This window comes from Rana temporaria (genome assembly GCF_905171775.1).
Source record: "Rana temporaria chromosome 5 unlocalized genomic scaffold, aRanTem1.1 chr5z, whole genome shotgun sequence".
Classification (NCBI taxonomy): domain Eukaryota; kingdom Metazoa; phylum Chordata; class Amphibia; order Anura; family Ranidae; genus Rana; species Rana temporaria.
The window spans coordinates 236,788-251,339 of NW_024404467.1; the positions used below are offsets into that span (position 1 = coordinate 236,788).

The window sequence follows — 14,552 nt, forward strand, 5'->3', positions numbered from 1 at the left end:
CTGGGGCCAATGTTGGGAAGGCTGGGGCTCTCTTCTATAGAATATCAGGGGCTGGGGCCAATGTTGGGGTTCTCTTCTATAGAGTATTGGGAAGGCTGGGGTTCTCTTCTATAGAGTATCGGGGGCTGGGGCCAATGTTGGGAAGGCTGGGGTTCTCTTCTATAGAGTAACGGGGGCTGGGGCCAATGTTGGGAAGGCTGGGGTTCTCCTCTAAAGAATATCAGGGGCTGGGGCCAATGTTGGGAAGGCTGGGGTTCTCTTCTATAGAGTATCAGGGGCTGGGGCCAATGTTGGGAAGGCTGGGGTTTTCTTCTATTGAGAATCAGGGGCTGGGGCCAATGTTGGTAAGGCTGGGGTTCTCCTCTAAAGAATATCAGGGGCTGGGGCCAATGTTGGTAAGGCTGGGGTTCTCTTCTATAGAATATCAGGGGCTGGGGCCAATGTTGGGGTTCTCTTCTATAGAGTATCGGGGGCTGGGGCCAATGTTGGGAAGGCTGGGGTTCTCCTCTATAGAGTATCAGGGGCTGGGGCCAATGTTGGGAAGGCTGGGGTTCTCTTCTATAGAATATCAGGGGCTGGGGCCAATGTTGGGAAGGCTGGGGTTCTCCTCTATAGAGTATCAGGGGCTGGGGCCAATGTTGGGAAGGCTGGGGTTCTCTTCTATAGAATATCAGGGGCTGGGGCCAATGTTGGGAAGGCTGGGGTTCTCTTCTATAGAATATCAGGGGCTGGGGCCAATGTTGGGAAGGCTGGGGTTCTCTTCTATAGAATATCAGGGGCTGGGGCCAATGTTGGGGTTCTCTTCTATAGAGTATTGGGAAGGCTGGGGTTCTCTTCTATAGAGTATCAGGGGCTGGGGCCAATGTTGGGAAGGCTGGGATTCTCTTCTATAGAGTAACGGGGGCTGGGGCCAATGTTGGGAAGGCTGGGAAGGCTGGGGTTCTCTTCTATAGAGTATCAGGGGCTGGGGCCAATGTTGGGAAGGCTGGGGCTCTCTTCTATAGAGTATCAGGGGCTGGGGCCAATGTTGGGAAGGCTGGGGCTCTCTTCTATAGAGTATCAGGGGCTGGGGCCAATGTTGGGGTTCTCTTCTATAGAATATCAGGGGCTGGGGCCAATGTTGGGAAGGCTGGGGCTCTCTTCTATAGAGTATCAGGGGCTGGGGCCAATGTTGGGAAGGCTGGGATTCTCCTCAGGGGGCCAATAATAGAAAGACTGGGGTTGGCTTGGGGCCCCCATACCAGGATGTAAGGGATCTGGTGATCAGGGGCTGGGGCCAATGTTGGGAAGGCTGGGGTTCTCTTCTATAGAGTATTGGGGGCTGGGGCCAATGTTGGGAAGGCTGGGGTTCTCCTCAGGGGGCCAATAATAGAAAGACTGGGGTTGGCTTGGGGCCCCCATACCAGGATGTAAGGGATCTGGTGATCAGGGGCTGGGGCCAATGTTGGGAAGGCTGGGGTTCTCTTCTATAGAGTATTGGGGGCTGGGGCCAATGTTGGGAAGGCTGGGGTTCTCTTCTATAGAATATCAGGGGCTGGGGCCAATGTTGGGAAGGCTGGGGTTCTCTTCTATAGAGTATTGGGGGCTGGGGCCAATGTTGGGAAGGCTGGGAAGGCTGGGGTTCTCTTCTATAGAGTATCAGGGGCTGGGGCCAATGTTGGGAAGGCTGGGGCTCTCTTCTATAGAGTATCAGGGGCTGGGGCCAATGTTGGGAAGGCTGGGGCTCTCTTCTATAGAGTATCAGGGGCTGGGGCCAATGTTGGGGTTCTCTTCTATAGAATATCAGGGGCTGGGGCCAATGTTGGGAAGGCTGGGGCTCTCTTCTATAGAGTATCAGGGGCTGGGGCCAATGTTGGGAAGGCTGGGATTCTCCTCAGGGGGCCAATAATAGAAAGACTGGGGTTGGCTTGGGGCCCCCATACCAGGATGTAAGGGATCTGGTGATCAGGGGCTGGGGCCAATGTTGGGAAGGCTGGGGTTCTCTTCTATAGAGTATTGGGGGCTGGGGCCAATGTTGGGAAGGCTGGGGTTCTCCTCAGGGGGCCAATAATAGAAAGACTGGGGTTGGCTTGGGGCCCCCATACCAGGATGTAAGGGATCTGGTGATCAGGGGCTGGGGCCAATGTTGGGAAGGCTGGGGTTCTCTTCTATAGAGTATTGGGGGCTGGGGCCAATGTTGGGAAGGCTGGGGTTCTCTTCTATAGAATATCAGGGGCTGGGGCCAATGTTGGGAAGGCTGGGGTTCTCTTCTATAGAGTATTGGGGGCTGGGGCCAATGTTGGGAAGGCTGGGGTTCTCTTCTATAGAATATCAGGGGCTGGGGCCAATGTTGGGAAGGCTGGGGTTCTCTTCTATAGAGTATTGGGGGCTGGGGCCAATGTTGGGAAGGCTGGGAAGGCTGGGGTTCTCTTCTATAGAGTATCAGGGGCTGGGGCCAATGTTGGGAAGGCTGGGGCTCTCTTCTATAGAGTATCAGGGGCTGGGGCCAATGTTGGGAAGGCTGGGGCTCTCTTCTATAGAGTATCAGGGGCTGGGGCCAATGTTGGGGTTCTCTTCTATAGAATATCAGGGGCTGGGGCCAATGTTGGGAAGGCTGGGGCTCTCTTCTATAGAGTATCAGGGGCTGGGGCCAATGTTGGGAAGGCTGGGATTCTCCTCAGGGGGCCAATAATAGAAAGACTGGGGTTGGCTTGGGGCCCCCATACCAGGATGTAAGGGATCTGGTGATCAGGGGCTGGGGCCAATGTTGGGAAGGCTGGGGTTCTCTTCTATAGAGTATTGGGGGCTGGGGCCAATGTTGGGAAGGCTGGGGTTCTCCTCAGGGGGCCAATAATAGAAAGACTGGGGTTGGCTTGGGGCCCCCATACCAGGATGTAAGGGATCTGGTGATCAGGGGCTGGGGCCAATGTTGGGAAGGCTGGGGTTCTCTTCTATAGAGTATTGGGGGCTGGGGCCAATGTTGGGAAGGCTGGGGTTCTCTTCTATAGAATATCAGGGGCTGGGGCCAATGTTGGGAAGGCTGGGGCTCTCTCCTATAGAATATCAGGGGCTGGGGCCAATGTTGGGAAGGCTGGGGTTCTCTTCTATAGAATATCAGGGGCTGAGGCCAACTTTGGGATTCTCTTCTATAGAGTAACGGGGGCTGGGGCCAATGTTGGGAAGGCTGGGATTCTCTTCTATAGAGTAACAGGGGCTGGGGCCAATGTTGGGAAGGCTGGGGTTCTCTTCTATAGAGTATCAGGGGCTGGGGCCAATGTTGGGAAGGCTGGGGATCTCTTCTAAAGAATATCAGGGGCTGGGGCCAATGTTGGGAAGGCTGGGGTTCTCTTCTATAGAGTATCAGGGGCTGGGGCCAATGTTGGGACGGCTGGGGTTCTCCTCTAAATAATATCAGGGGCTGGGGCCAATGTTGGGAAGGCTGGGATTCTCTTCTATAGAGTATCAGGGGCTGGGGCCAATGTTGGGAAGGCTGGGGTTTTCTTCTATAGAGTATCAGGGGCTGGGGCCAATGTTGGGGTTCTCTTCTATAGAGTATCAGGGGCTGGGGCCAATGTTGGGAAGGCTGGGATTCTCTTCTATAGAGTATTGGGGGCTGGGGCCAATGTTGGGAAGGCTGGGGTTCTCTTCTATAGAGTATTGGGGGCTGGGGCCAATGTTGGGAAGGCTGGGGTTCTCTTCTATAGAGTATCAGGGGCTGGGCTGGGGCCAATGTTGGGAAGGCTGGGATTCTCCTCAGGGGGCCAATAATAGAAAGACTGGGGTTGGCTTGGGGTCCCCATACCAGGATGTAAGGGATCTGGTGATCAGGGGCCCTCACCTTGGTGTGGAAGTATTTGAAGACATTGCGTAGGATGTCGGACTCGATTCGCGGCAGTACAAGCTCTGTGGGGGCGTAGACCGCCACGTATCCATAGCACAGGATCAGAGCGCTCTTTATCTTCTCCAGATCTCCATCCGCCCGATCCTGAAACACAAACAAGATACCACTCAGTGGATTGGTGCCGAGTTGTTTGACCCCACCCCTCAGCTCCACCCGCCTGACCCCACCCCTCAGCTCCACCCGCCTGACCCCACCCCTCTGCTCCACCCGCCTGACCCCACCCCTCTGCTCCACCCGCCTGACCCCACCCCTCTGCTCCACCCGCCTGACCCCACCCCTCTGCTCCACCCGCCTGACCCCACCCCTCTGCTCCACCCGCCTGACCCCACCCCTCTGCTCCACCCGCCTGACCCCACCCCTCTGCTCCACCCACTGGCAGGACGGCTCAGGTAAAAACCTAAAAAGCATCGCGAGGAAATAGAGCATCATGGGAGACGAGGCGGGTGAGCTGGAGCCCATCAGGAAGAAGAGTCAGCAACTCGACGAGAAATTAGAATTTCAGCTCATGTGCTTGGCAGAGGGACACGCGCGAGACCCCCCCACCCCCCCCCCCAAGAGGGGCACGCAAGGGGGGTTATAACTGCCACCAATGCTGGGGGGTTATAACTGACACCAATGCGGGGGGTTATAACTGACACCAATGCTGGGGGTTATAACTGCCTCCACTGACACCAATGCTGGGGGTTATAACTGACACCAATGATGGGGGGGGTTATAACTGACACCAATGCTGGGGGTTATCACTGCCTCCACTGACACCAATGCTGGGGGGTTATCACTGCCTCCACTGACACCAATGCTGGGGGTTATAACTGACACCACTGACACCAATGCTGGGGGTTATAACTGCCTCCACTGACACCAATGCTGGGGTGTTATAACTGCCTCCACTGACACCAATGCTGGGGGGTGTTATAACTGCCTCCACTGACACCAATGCTGGGGGTTATAACTGCCTCCACTGACACCAATGGTGGGGGGTTATAACTGCCTCCACTGACACCAATGCTGGGGGTTATCACTGCCTCCACTGACACCAATGGTGGGGGGTTATAACTGCCTCCACTGACACCAATGCTGGGGGTTATCACTGCCTCCACTGACACCAATGCTGGGGGTTATAACTGCCTCCACTGACACCAATGCTGGGGGTTATCACTGACACCAATGCTGGGGGGTTATAACTGCCTCCACTGACACCAATGCTGGGGGGTGTTATAACTGCCTCCACTGACACCAATGCTGGGGGTTATAACTGACACCAATGCTGGGGGTTATCACTGACACCAATGCTGGGGGTTATCACTGACACCAATGCTGGGGGTTATCACTGACACCAATGCTGGGGGTTATCACTGACACCAATGCTGGGGGTTATCACTGACACCAATGCTGGGGGTTATCACTGACACCAATGCTGGGGGTTATCACTGACACCAATGCTGGGGGTTATAACTGACACCACTGACACCAATGCTGGGGGTTATAACCGACACCACTGACACCAATGCTGGGGGTTATCACTGCCTCCACTGACACCAATGCTGGGGGCTATCACTGACACCAATGCTGGGGGTTATCACTGCCTCCACTGACACCAATGCTGGGGGTTATAACTGACACCAATGACACCAATGCTGGGGGTTCTTGCAATTTGCTGCACAAAATGCAGAAGGGTAAAAATGTTGGGGGCACTGAGGGGGCGACATTGTGCCGCTATTGTGCGTCCCTCTATAATTCTCCCCCTCAGGGCATCCACAGGGGCATTGGGGGCCACACAGAGGAAAGGTGAAGGTGGCTGATCTATGGGACGAGTTGCAGCGAATTGGAAGTGATCTTTGGCAGCGTGCGCCGGGAGGGGGCGGAGCCCGCGGCTTTGGGGCCCCTGGCATCGATACGACATCCTGAGCGGACACCTGTGTAAGTTGTCAGATGGCAATGATCCCCCCCCTCCCCCGCCCTCCGCAAGGTGAGCCGGTGACCACAATCCAAACACATGTTCCAGTTCCTGTACAGATCCGACGCCCCCGCCGACCCCTCCCCCCCCCCCTGGAAAAACACAAACAAATCCTTCCAGAGGGAACATAATACTCGGCTGAAACGATGAGCAGGAAGCGCATTGGCCAATCCCTGGGAGAGGAAATGGCAGCCATCTTATCCACCCCCAAACATGGAAGATCTGCTATGTCCATTAGAGTCGGGTCTGAAGATCGAATTAACATTCCCGGCATGGAGCGTAACCGGGATGGGGGGCAGCGTGTAAACAACCCGGCGCCGACAAAGACACGGATCAACGCCGGAATGGATCCGGACCGCCAGTCCAGAGAGATCGCTGTGCACAACAATGGCGACCAATCAGAACCATTCCCGGCGTGGAGCGTAACCGGGATGGGGGACAGCGTGTAAACAACCCGGCGCCGACAAAGACACGGATCAACGCGCCAGGAATGGATCCGGAACCGCCAGTCCAGAGAGATCGCTGTGCACAACAATGGCGACCAATCAGAACCATTCCCGGCGTGGAGCGTAACCGGGATGGGGGGGGGGGGGGGACAGCGTGTAAACAACCCGGCGCCGACAAAGACACGGATCAGCGCCGGAATGGATCCGGAACCGCCAGTCCAGAGAGATCGCTGTGCACAACAATGGCGACCAATCAGAACCATTCCCGGCGTGGAGCGTAACCGGGATGGGGGGGGGGGGGCAGCGTGTAAACAACCCGGCGCCGACAAAGACACGGATCAACGCGCCGGAATGGATCCGGACCGCCAGTCCAGAGAGATCGCTGTGCACAACAATGGCGACCAATCAGAACCATTCCCGGCGTGGAGCGTAACCAGGATGGGGGGGGGGGGGCAGCGTGTAAACAACCCGGCGCCGACAAAGACACGGATCAACGCGCCGGAATGGATCCGGAACCGTCAGTCCAGAGAGATCGCTGTGCACAACAATGGCGACCAATCAGAACCATTCCTGGCGTGGAGCGTAACCGGGATGGGGGGGCCGCCAGCGTGTAAACAACCCGGCGCCGACAAAGACACGGATCAACGCGCCAGGAATGGATCCGGACCGCCATTCCAGAGAGATCGCTGTGCGCAACAATGGCGACCAATCAGAACCATTCCTGGCGTGGAGCGTAACCGGGATGGGGGGGGGGGGCAGCGTGTAAACAACCCGGCGCCGACAAAGACACGGATCAACGCGCCGGAATGGATCCGGAACCGTCAGTCCAGAGAGATCGCTGTGCACAACAATGGCGACCAATCAGAACCATTCCCGGCGTGGAGCGTAACCAGGATGGGGGGGGGGGGGCAGCGTGTAAACAACCCGGCGCCGACAAAGACACGGATCAACGCGCCAGGAATGGATGCGAACCGCCAGTCCAGAGAGATCGCTGTGCACAACAATGGCGACCAATCAGAACCATTCCCGGCGTGGAGCGTAACCGGGATGGGGGATGGGGGGGCCGCCAGCGTGTAAACAACCCGGCGCCGACAAAGACACGGATCAACGCGCCAGGAATGGATCCGGACCGCCATTCCAGAGAGATCGCTGTGCGCAACAATGGCGACCAATCAGAACCATTCCCGGCGTGGAGCGTAACCGGGACGGGGGATGGGGGGGGGGGGGGCTACAGCGTGTAAACAACCCGGCGCCGACAAAGACACGGATCAACGCGCCGGAATGGATCCGGAACCGCCAGTCCAGAGAGATCGCTGTGCACAACAATGGCGACCAATCAGAACCATTCCCGGCGTGGAGCGTAACCGGGATGGGGGGGGGGGGGGGGGACAGCGTGTAAACAACCCGGCGCCGACAAAGACACGGATCAACGCGCCAGGAATGGATCCGAACCGCCAGTCCAGAGAGATCGCTGTGCACAACAATGGCGACCAATCAGAACCATTCCCGGCGTGGAGCGTAACCGGGATGGGGGGGGGGGGGGGGCCAGCGTGTAAACAACCCGGCGCCGACAAAGACACGGATCAACGCGCCGGAATGGATCCGAACCGCCAGTCCAGAGAGATCGCTGTGCACAACAATGGCGACCAATCAGAACCATTCCCGGCGTGGAGCGTAACCGGGATGGAGGGGCCAGCGTGTAAACAACCCGGCGCCGACAAAGACACGGATCAACGCGCCGGAATGGATCCGGACCGCCATTCCAGAGAGATCGCTGTGCGCAACAATGGCGACAAATCAGAACCATTCCCGGCGTGGAGCGTAACCGGGATGGGGGATGGGGGGGGACAGCGTGTAAACAACCCGGCGCCGACAAAGACACGGATCAACGCGCCGGAATGGATCCGGACCGCCAGTCCAGAGAGATCGCTGTGCACAACAATGGCGACCAATCAGAACCATTCCCGGCGTGGAGCGTAACCGGGATGGGGGATGGGGGGGGGGGGGGGGGGACGACAGCGTGTAAACAACCCGGCGCCGAAAAAGACACGGATCAACGCCGGAATGGATCCGGACCGCCATTCCAGAGAGATCGCTGTGCACAACAATGGCGACCAATCAGAACCATTCCCGGCGTGGAGCGTAACCGGGATGGGGGGGGCCAGCGTGTAAACAACCCGGCGCCGACAAAGACACGGATCAACGCGCCGGAATGGATCCGGACCGCCAGTCCAGAGAGATCGCTGTGCACAAACAATGGCGACCAATCAGAACCATTCCCGGCGTGGAGCGTAACCGGGATGGGGGGGGGGGGGGGACAGCGTGTAAACAACCCGGCGCCGACAAAGACACGGATCAACGCGCCAGGAATGGATCCGGACCGCCATTCCAGAGAGATCGCTGTGCGCAACAATGGCGACCAATCAGAACCATTCCTGGCGTGGAGCGTAACCGGGATGGGGGGGGGGGGGGACAGCGTGTAAACAACCCGGCGCCGACAAAGACACGGATCAACGCGCCGGAATGGATCCGAACCGCCAGTCCAGAGAGATCGCTGTGCACAACAATGGCGACCAATCAGAACCATTCCTGGCGTGCAGCGTAACCGGGATGGGGGATGGGGGGGCCAGCGTGTAAACAACCCGGCGCCGACAAAGACACGGATCAACGCCGGAATGGATCCGGAACCGCCAGTCCAGAGAGATCGCTGTGCACAACAATGGCGACCAATCAGAACCATTCCCGGCGTGGAGCGTAACCGGGATGGGGGATGGACAGCGTGTAAACAACCCGGCGCCGACAAAGACACGGATCAACGCGCCGGAATGGATCCGGACCGCCAGTCCAGAGAGATCGCTGTGCACAAACAATGGCGACCAATCAGAACCATTCCCGGCGTGGAGCGTAACCGGGATGGGGGGGGGGGGGGACAGCGTGTAAACAACCCGGCGCCGACAAAGACACGGATCAACGCGCCAGGAATGGATCCGGACCGCCATTCCAGAGAGATCGCTGTGCGCAACAATGGCGACCAATCAGAACCATTCCTGGCGTGGAGCGTAACCGGGATGGGGGGGGGGGGGCGGCGTGTAAACAACCCGGCGCCGACAAAGACACGGATCAACGCGCCGGAATGGATCCGAACCGCCAGTCCAGAGAGATCGCTGTGCACAACAATGGCGACCAATCAGAACCATTCCTGGCGTGCAGCGTAACCGGGATGGGGGATGGGGGGGCCAGCGTGTAAACAACCCGGCGCCGACAAAGACACGGATCAACGCCGGAATGGATCCGGAACCGCCAGTCCAGAGAGATCGCTGTGCACAACAATGGCGACCAATCAGAACCATTCCTGGCGTGCAGCGTAACCGGGATGGGGGATGGGGGGGCCAGCGTGTAAACAACCCGGCGCCGACAAAGACACGGATCAACGCCGGAATGGATCCGGAACCGCCAGTCCAGAGAGATCGCTGTGCACAACAATGGCGACCAATCAGAACCATTCCCGGCGTGGAGCGTAACCGGGATGGGGGATGGACAGCGTGTAAACAACCCGGCGCCGACAAAGACACGGATCAACGCGCCGGAATGGATCCGGAACCGCCATTCCAGAGAGATCGCTGTGCACAAACAATGGCGACCAATCAGAACCATTCCCGGCGTGGAGCGTAACCGGGATGGGGGATGGGGGGGGGGGGGGGGGACAGCGTGTAAACAACCCGGCGCCGACAAAGACACAGATCAACGCGCCAGAATGGATCCGGACCGCCAGTCCAGAGAGATCGCTGTGCACAAACAATGGCGACCAATCATTTTGTTTTTCCACTTCAGACTCCACCAAAAATAAAAAGGATCTATTGGACGAGGAGAGGACCGCGCTCCTGGCCCACACGTCACTTGCCGATATCATCTCCTCTATGGTATCGCATCATAAGTGGATCAAGATCATTTTAGTTACATTTAGGATTTCTTTTCTTTTTTTTCCTCTTTTGTCCATTTAAAGCGGAGGTTCACCCTAAAAACGACTTTTTCTTATTACACTGGCCCCCCCACATTACAATACGATTATGCCTATTATCTTTTATTTGATGCTGTACATACCTTCGTACAGCATATTCACCCGTGGCTTCCGGGTTGCGAGTCCCGCGGGAGTGGGCGTTCCTAACATGTCTGTGATTGACAATTTGACCAAAAACGAGCTCCCCCCCGTCGCGTAAGCCGCGTCACGGTTGGCGAAAGGAGCCGAACGGCGATGCGCAGGCGCAGTATAGCGCCGACTCGCCGTTCGGCTCCTTTCGCCAACCGTGACGCGACTTACGCGACTGGAGGGAGCTCGTTTTCGAAATTTCTGAAAAATTCGAAAATGGAGAAATTCGAAATTTGAATTTCGAAATTCTAATTTTTCAATTTTCAAATTTCGAATTTTTCAAATTTCGAATTTTCGTATTTACGAATCTCGAAAATTCGAAATTTCGAAAATTAAAAAAAAATTTTTTTTCGAAATTCGGAAATACGAAAATTCGAAATGTGAAAAGTGAAAAAATTTGAAAAGTGAAAAAATTCGAAAATTGAAAAAATTCGAAAATTCGAAAGTTCGAAAATTGAAAAATTCGACAATTCGACAATTCGATAATTCGACAATTGAAAAATTCGACAATTGAAAAATTCGACAATTGAAAAATTCGACAATTGAAAAATTGAAAAATTGAAAAATTCGACAATTCGACAATTGAAAAATTCGACAATTGAAAAATTCGAAAATTCGAAAATTCGAAACTTGAAAAATTCGAAAATTCGAAAGTTCGAAAATTGAAAAATTCGAAAATTCGAAAATTGAAAAATTCGACAATTCGAAAATTGAAAAATTCGAAAATTGAAAAATTCGAAAATTGAAAAATTCGAAAATTGAAAAATTCGAAAATTGAAAAATTCGAAAATTGAAAAATTGAAAAATTCAAAAATGGAAAAATTCGAAAATTGAAAAATTCGAAAATCCGAACAATTTTCGGATTTCCGAATTTCAGAAAATCCGAATTTCCGAAATTCGTAAAAAAAAACGGAAATACGAAAATTCGAAAATTCGTAAATTCAAAATTTTCGGAAGTCCGAAAATTCGTAAATAAAAAATTCGTAGGCGCCGAACGGCGATGCGCAGGCGCAGTATAGCGCCGACTCGCCGTTCGGCTCCTTTCGCCAACCGTGACGCGACTTACGCGACGGGAGGGGAGCTCGTTTTTGGTCAAAACGTCAATCACAGACATGTTAGGAACGCCCACTCCCAACCCACTCGCAACCCGGAAGCCACGGGTGAATAGCTGTACAAAGGTATGTACAGCATCAAAAAAAAGATAATAAGAGCCTTAATCGTATTGTAATGTGGGGGGCCATTGTAATAAGAAAAAGTAGTTTTTAGGGTGAACCTCCCCTTTAAGATATTTTTCCTCCTCTTCATCTTTTGTTTTAGTTTACGAAAATAAACACAAAACTCCAAGTCTGAGTGGAAAAAGAATACCCTTCCCCCCCCCCCGGCCAGCATCCTTTTATTATTACACTAGAACTCCCCTCTCTTAATTATATCTATGTCGCTTGCGCCCTAGCTCTCACCCAACTACATGGGAGAGGCCGCCCGGGCTCAATTGTGCTCGCTCGATCTCTCCCCCGCCAGTCGTCCCCCAAGCGGACCTATCCCGGTCATATCCAACAAGAGCCCAGGCCTCCCATCAATGCATTACATACACATGGCGTCAGCAAAACCCAATGGCCCAGATTCAAGAAGCTATTCTGCCCGCGCAACCATAGGTTGCGCGGCGCAATAGCTGTTTTGCTCCCGCGTAGCGAATGCCCCTGGTTCAGGAACATCGCTACGCGGACTGCAGCCTAGGATATGACAGACATAAGCCTCCTTATGCCTTCATATCTCAGGCTGCATTCTTGCGTTGGCCGCTAGGGGGCGCGGCCATTGTGATCGGCGTATAGTATGCCAATTGCATACTACCACCGATTCACAAAAGTTGCGCGGGCCCTGCGCACGCAAGGTACGGAGTTTCCGTACGGCGACTTTAGCGCAAGGTTGCTCCTTCTCATAGTAGGGGCAGCCAATGCTAAAGTATAGCCGCCCTTCCCGCTCGTGAAATTTAAATTTCACGTCGTTTACGTAAGTGATTCGTGAATGGCGCTGGACGCCATTCACGTTCACTTAGAAGCAAATGACGTCCTTGCGACGTCATTTGCCGCAATGCACGTCGGGAAAGTTTCCCGACGGAGCATGCGCTGTTCGCTCGGCGCGGGAGCGCGCCTAATTTAAATGATTCCCGCCCCCGGCGGGATCATTTACATTAGGCGCCCTTACGCAGGGCTAATTAGCATAGCGCCCGGCGCAATTTACGGAGCTACTGCTCCGTGAATCGCGGGCAAATCCAAATATTTGCGTGGGCGCAGAGCAAAATCTTTGCCCTTTGCCCACGCAAATATTGCGCGGCTCTACTTGAATCTGGGCCAATGTGTATTTGAACCTTTTCCATTTTCCCCACTTCTGTTTAAATTCTTCCCATTTCTCTTCATCTCTAAATCTTAAGTGTTCCAAGTTATAAATTTCCTCTGTTACACCATCCTTTCAATGAGGGACTCTCTTTTCCCTGCCAGTTACGCGCTGATGTTTTGCCGCATTCAAAAGTTGTGGGACCAAAGTCTTCAAATATTGGCCCAGATTCAGGTAGAATCGCGCAATATTTGCGTGGGCAAAGAGCAAAATTTTTTCTCTGCGCCCACGCAAATATTGCGCTTTGCCCGCGATTCACGGAGCAGTTGCTCCGTAAATTGCGTGGGCAATATGCTAAACAGCCGGGCGCAAGGCTGCCTAATGTAAATGATCCCGCCGGGGGCGGGAATCATTTAAATTAGGCGCGCTCCCGCGCCGAGCGAACAGCGCATGCTCCGTCGGGAAACTTTCCCGATGTGCATTGCGGCAAATGACGTCGCAAGGACGTCATTTGCTTCTAAGTGAACGTGAATGGCGTCCAGCGCCATTCACGGTTCACTTACGTAAACGACGTGAAATTTAAATTTCACGGGCGGGAGGCGCAGCTATACTTTAGCATTGGCTGCGCCTGCTATTAGCAGGAGCAGCCTTATGCTAAAGGCGCCGTACGGAAACTCCGTACCTTGCGTACGCAGGGCCCGCGCAACTTTTGTGAATCGGTGGTAGTATGCAATTTGCATACTATACGCCGATCACAATGGCCGCGCCCCCTAGCGGCCAACGCAAGAATGCAGCCTGGGATGTGAAGGCATAAGGAGGCTTATGTCTGTCACATCCTAGGCTGCAGTCCGCGTAGCGATGTTCCTGAATCAGGAGCACTCGTTACACCGGAGCAAGTAAGCACTTGCGCCGCGCAACTATGGTTGCGCGGGCGCAAGTGCTTCTTGAATCTGGGCCATTGTTTTTTTGGAATTCGGGATCCGTGCAATACGCATACCCAGGGGTCGCCCGGAAGTTCATTAGTTGTAATTTCTTGAATTTTTTTTTCCTAATCTCCCTCCAATATGTTTTTATTTTAGGGCATGTCCACCAAACATGGGCCATAGAACCAACTTCACCGCAGCCCCTCCAGCATTGTTGTGAGGCCGATCCTGAAAATGTTTGTAATTTATCCGGCGTGAGATACCATCGAACTAAACATTTATAGTTTAGTTCTCTAGTATCATTATTTATTGAGGTTTCATGGACCCTAGTTATTATTTGGTTGATCTCGAACTCATTTACCCGAGAAACCAGCTCCTCCTCCTCCCACCTCTCGATAAACGGAAGGGCATTATGTGTTCTTATTTCGTTTAACCACTTGAGATCCGCGCTATAGACAAAATACGTCCGCAGCGAGGCTCAAGTGCCAAGTGCCCGTTTAAACATGGCCTTTTATGTGCATTACCCGCGCATGCCACTGGGTGGCGCGCGGCGGGTAAAAACTGTCCCGGCGCATCGCCGAAGACCCGATGCGTGTACCTGGCGGCCGCGATGTCCGCCAGGTACACGCGATCGTCGGTGACACAGCCGGTAACAGCAGGGACGTGGAGCTCTGTGTGTAATGATGGGGTGTAAACACAGAGCTCCACGTCCTGTCAGAGGAGAGGAGACCGATCTGTGTCCCTTGTACATAGAGACACCGCATCGGTCTCCTCCCCCCACACAGTTAGAACACACCCAGGATACACACTTAACCCCTTCCTCACCCCCTAGTGTTAACCCCTTCACTGCCAGTCACATTTATACAGT

The 14,552-nt window shown here is 54.3% G+C and overlaps 1 protein-coding gene across 3 annotated transcripts in view; it reads right to left on the bottom strand.

Moving 5' to 3' along the window:
- Positions 1–14,552, bottom strand: part of MROH1 (maestro heat like repeat family member 1) — a gene marked incomplete at its 3' end in the record, with an annotated part of 156,514 nt that overhangs the window by 48,567 nt on the left and 93,395 nt on the right. For all 3 annotated transcript variants that reach the window (XM_040334349.1, XM_040334350.1, XM_040334348.1), the window contains 1 exon segment: positions 3,818–3,964. In XM_040334349.1, the coding sequence (XP_040190283.1) occupies positions 3,818–3,964 (147 nt within the window).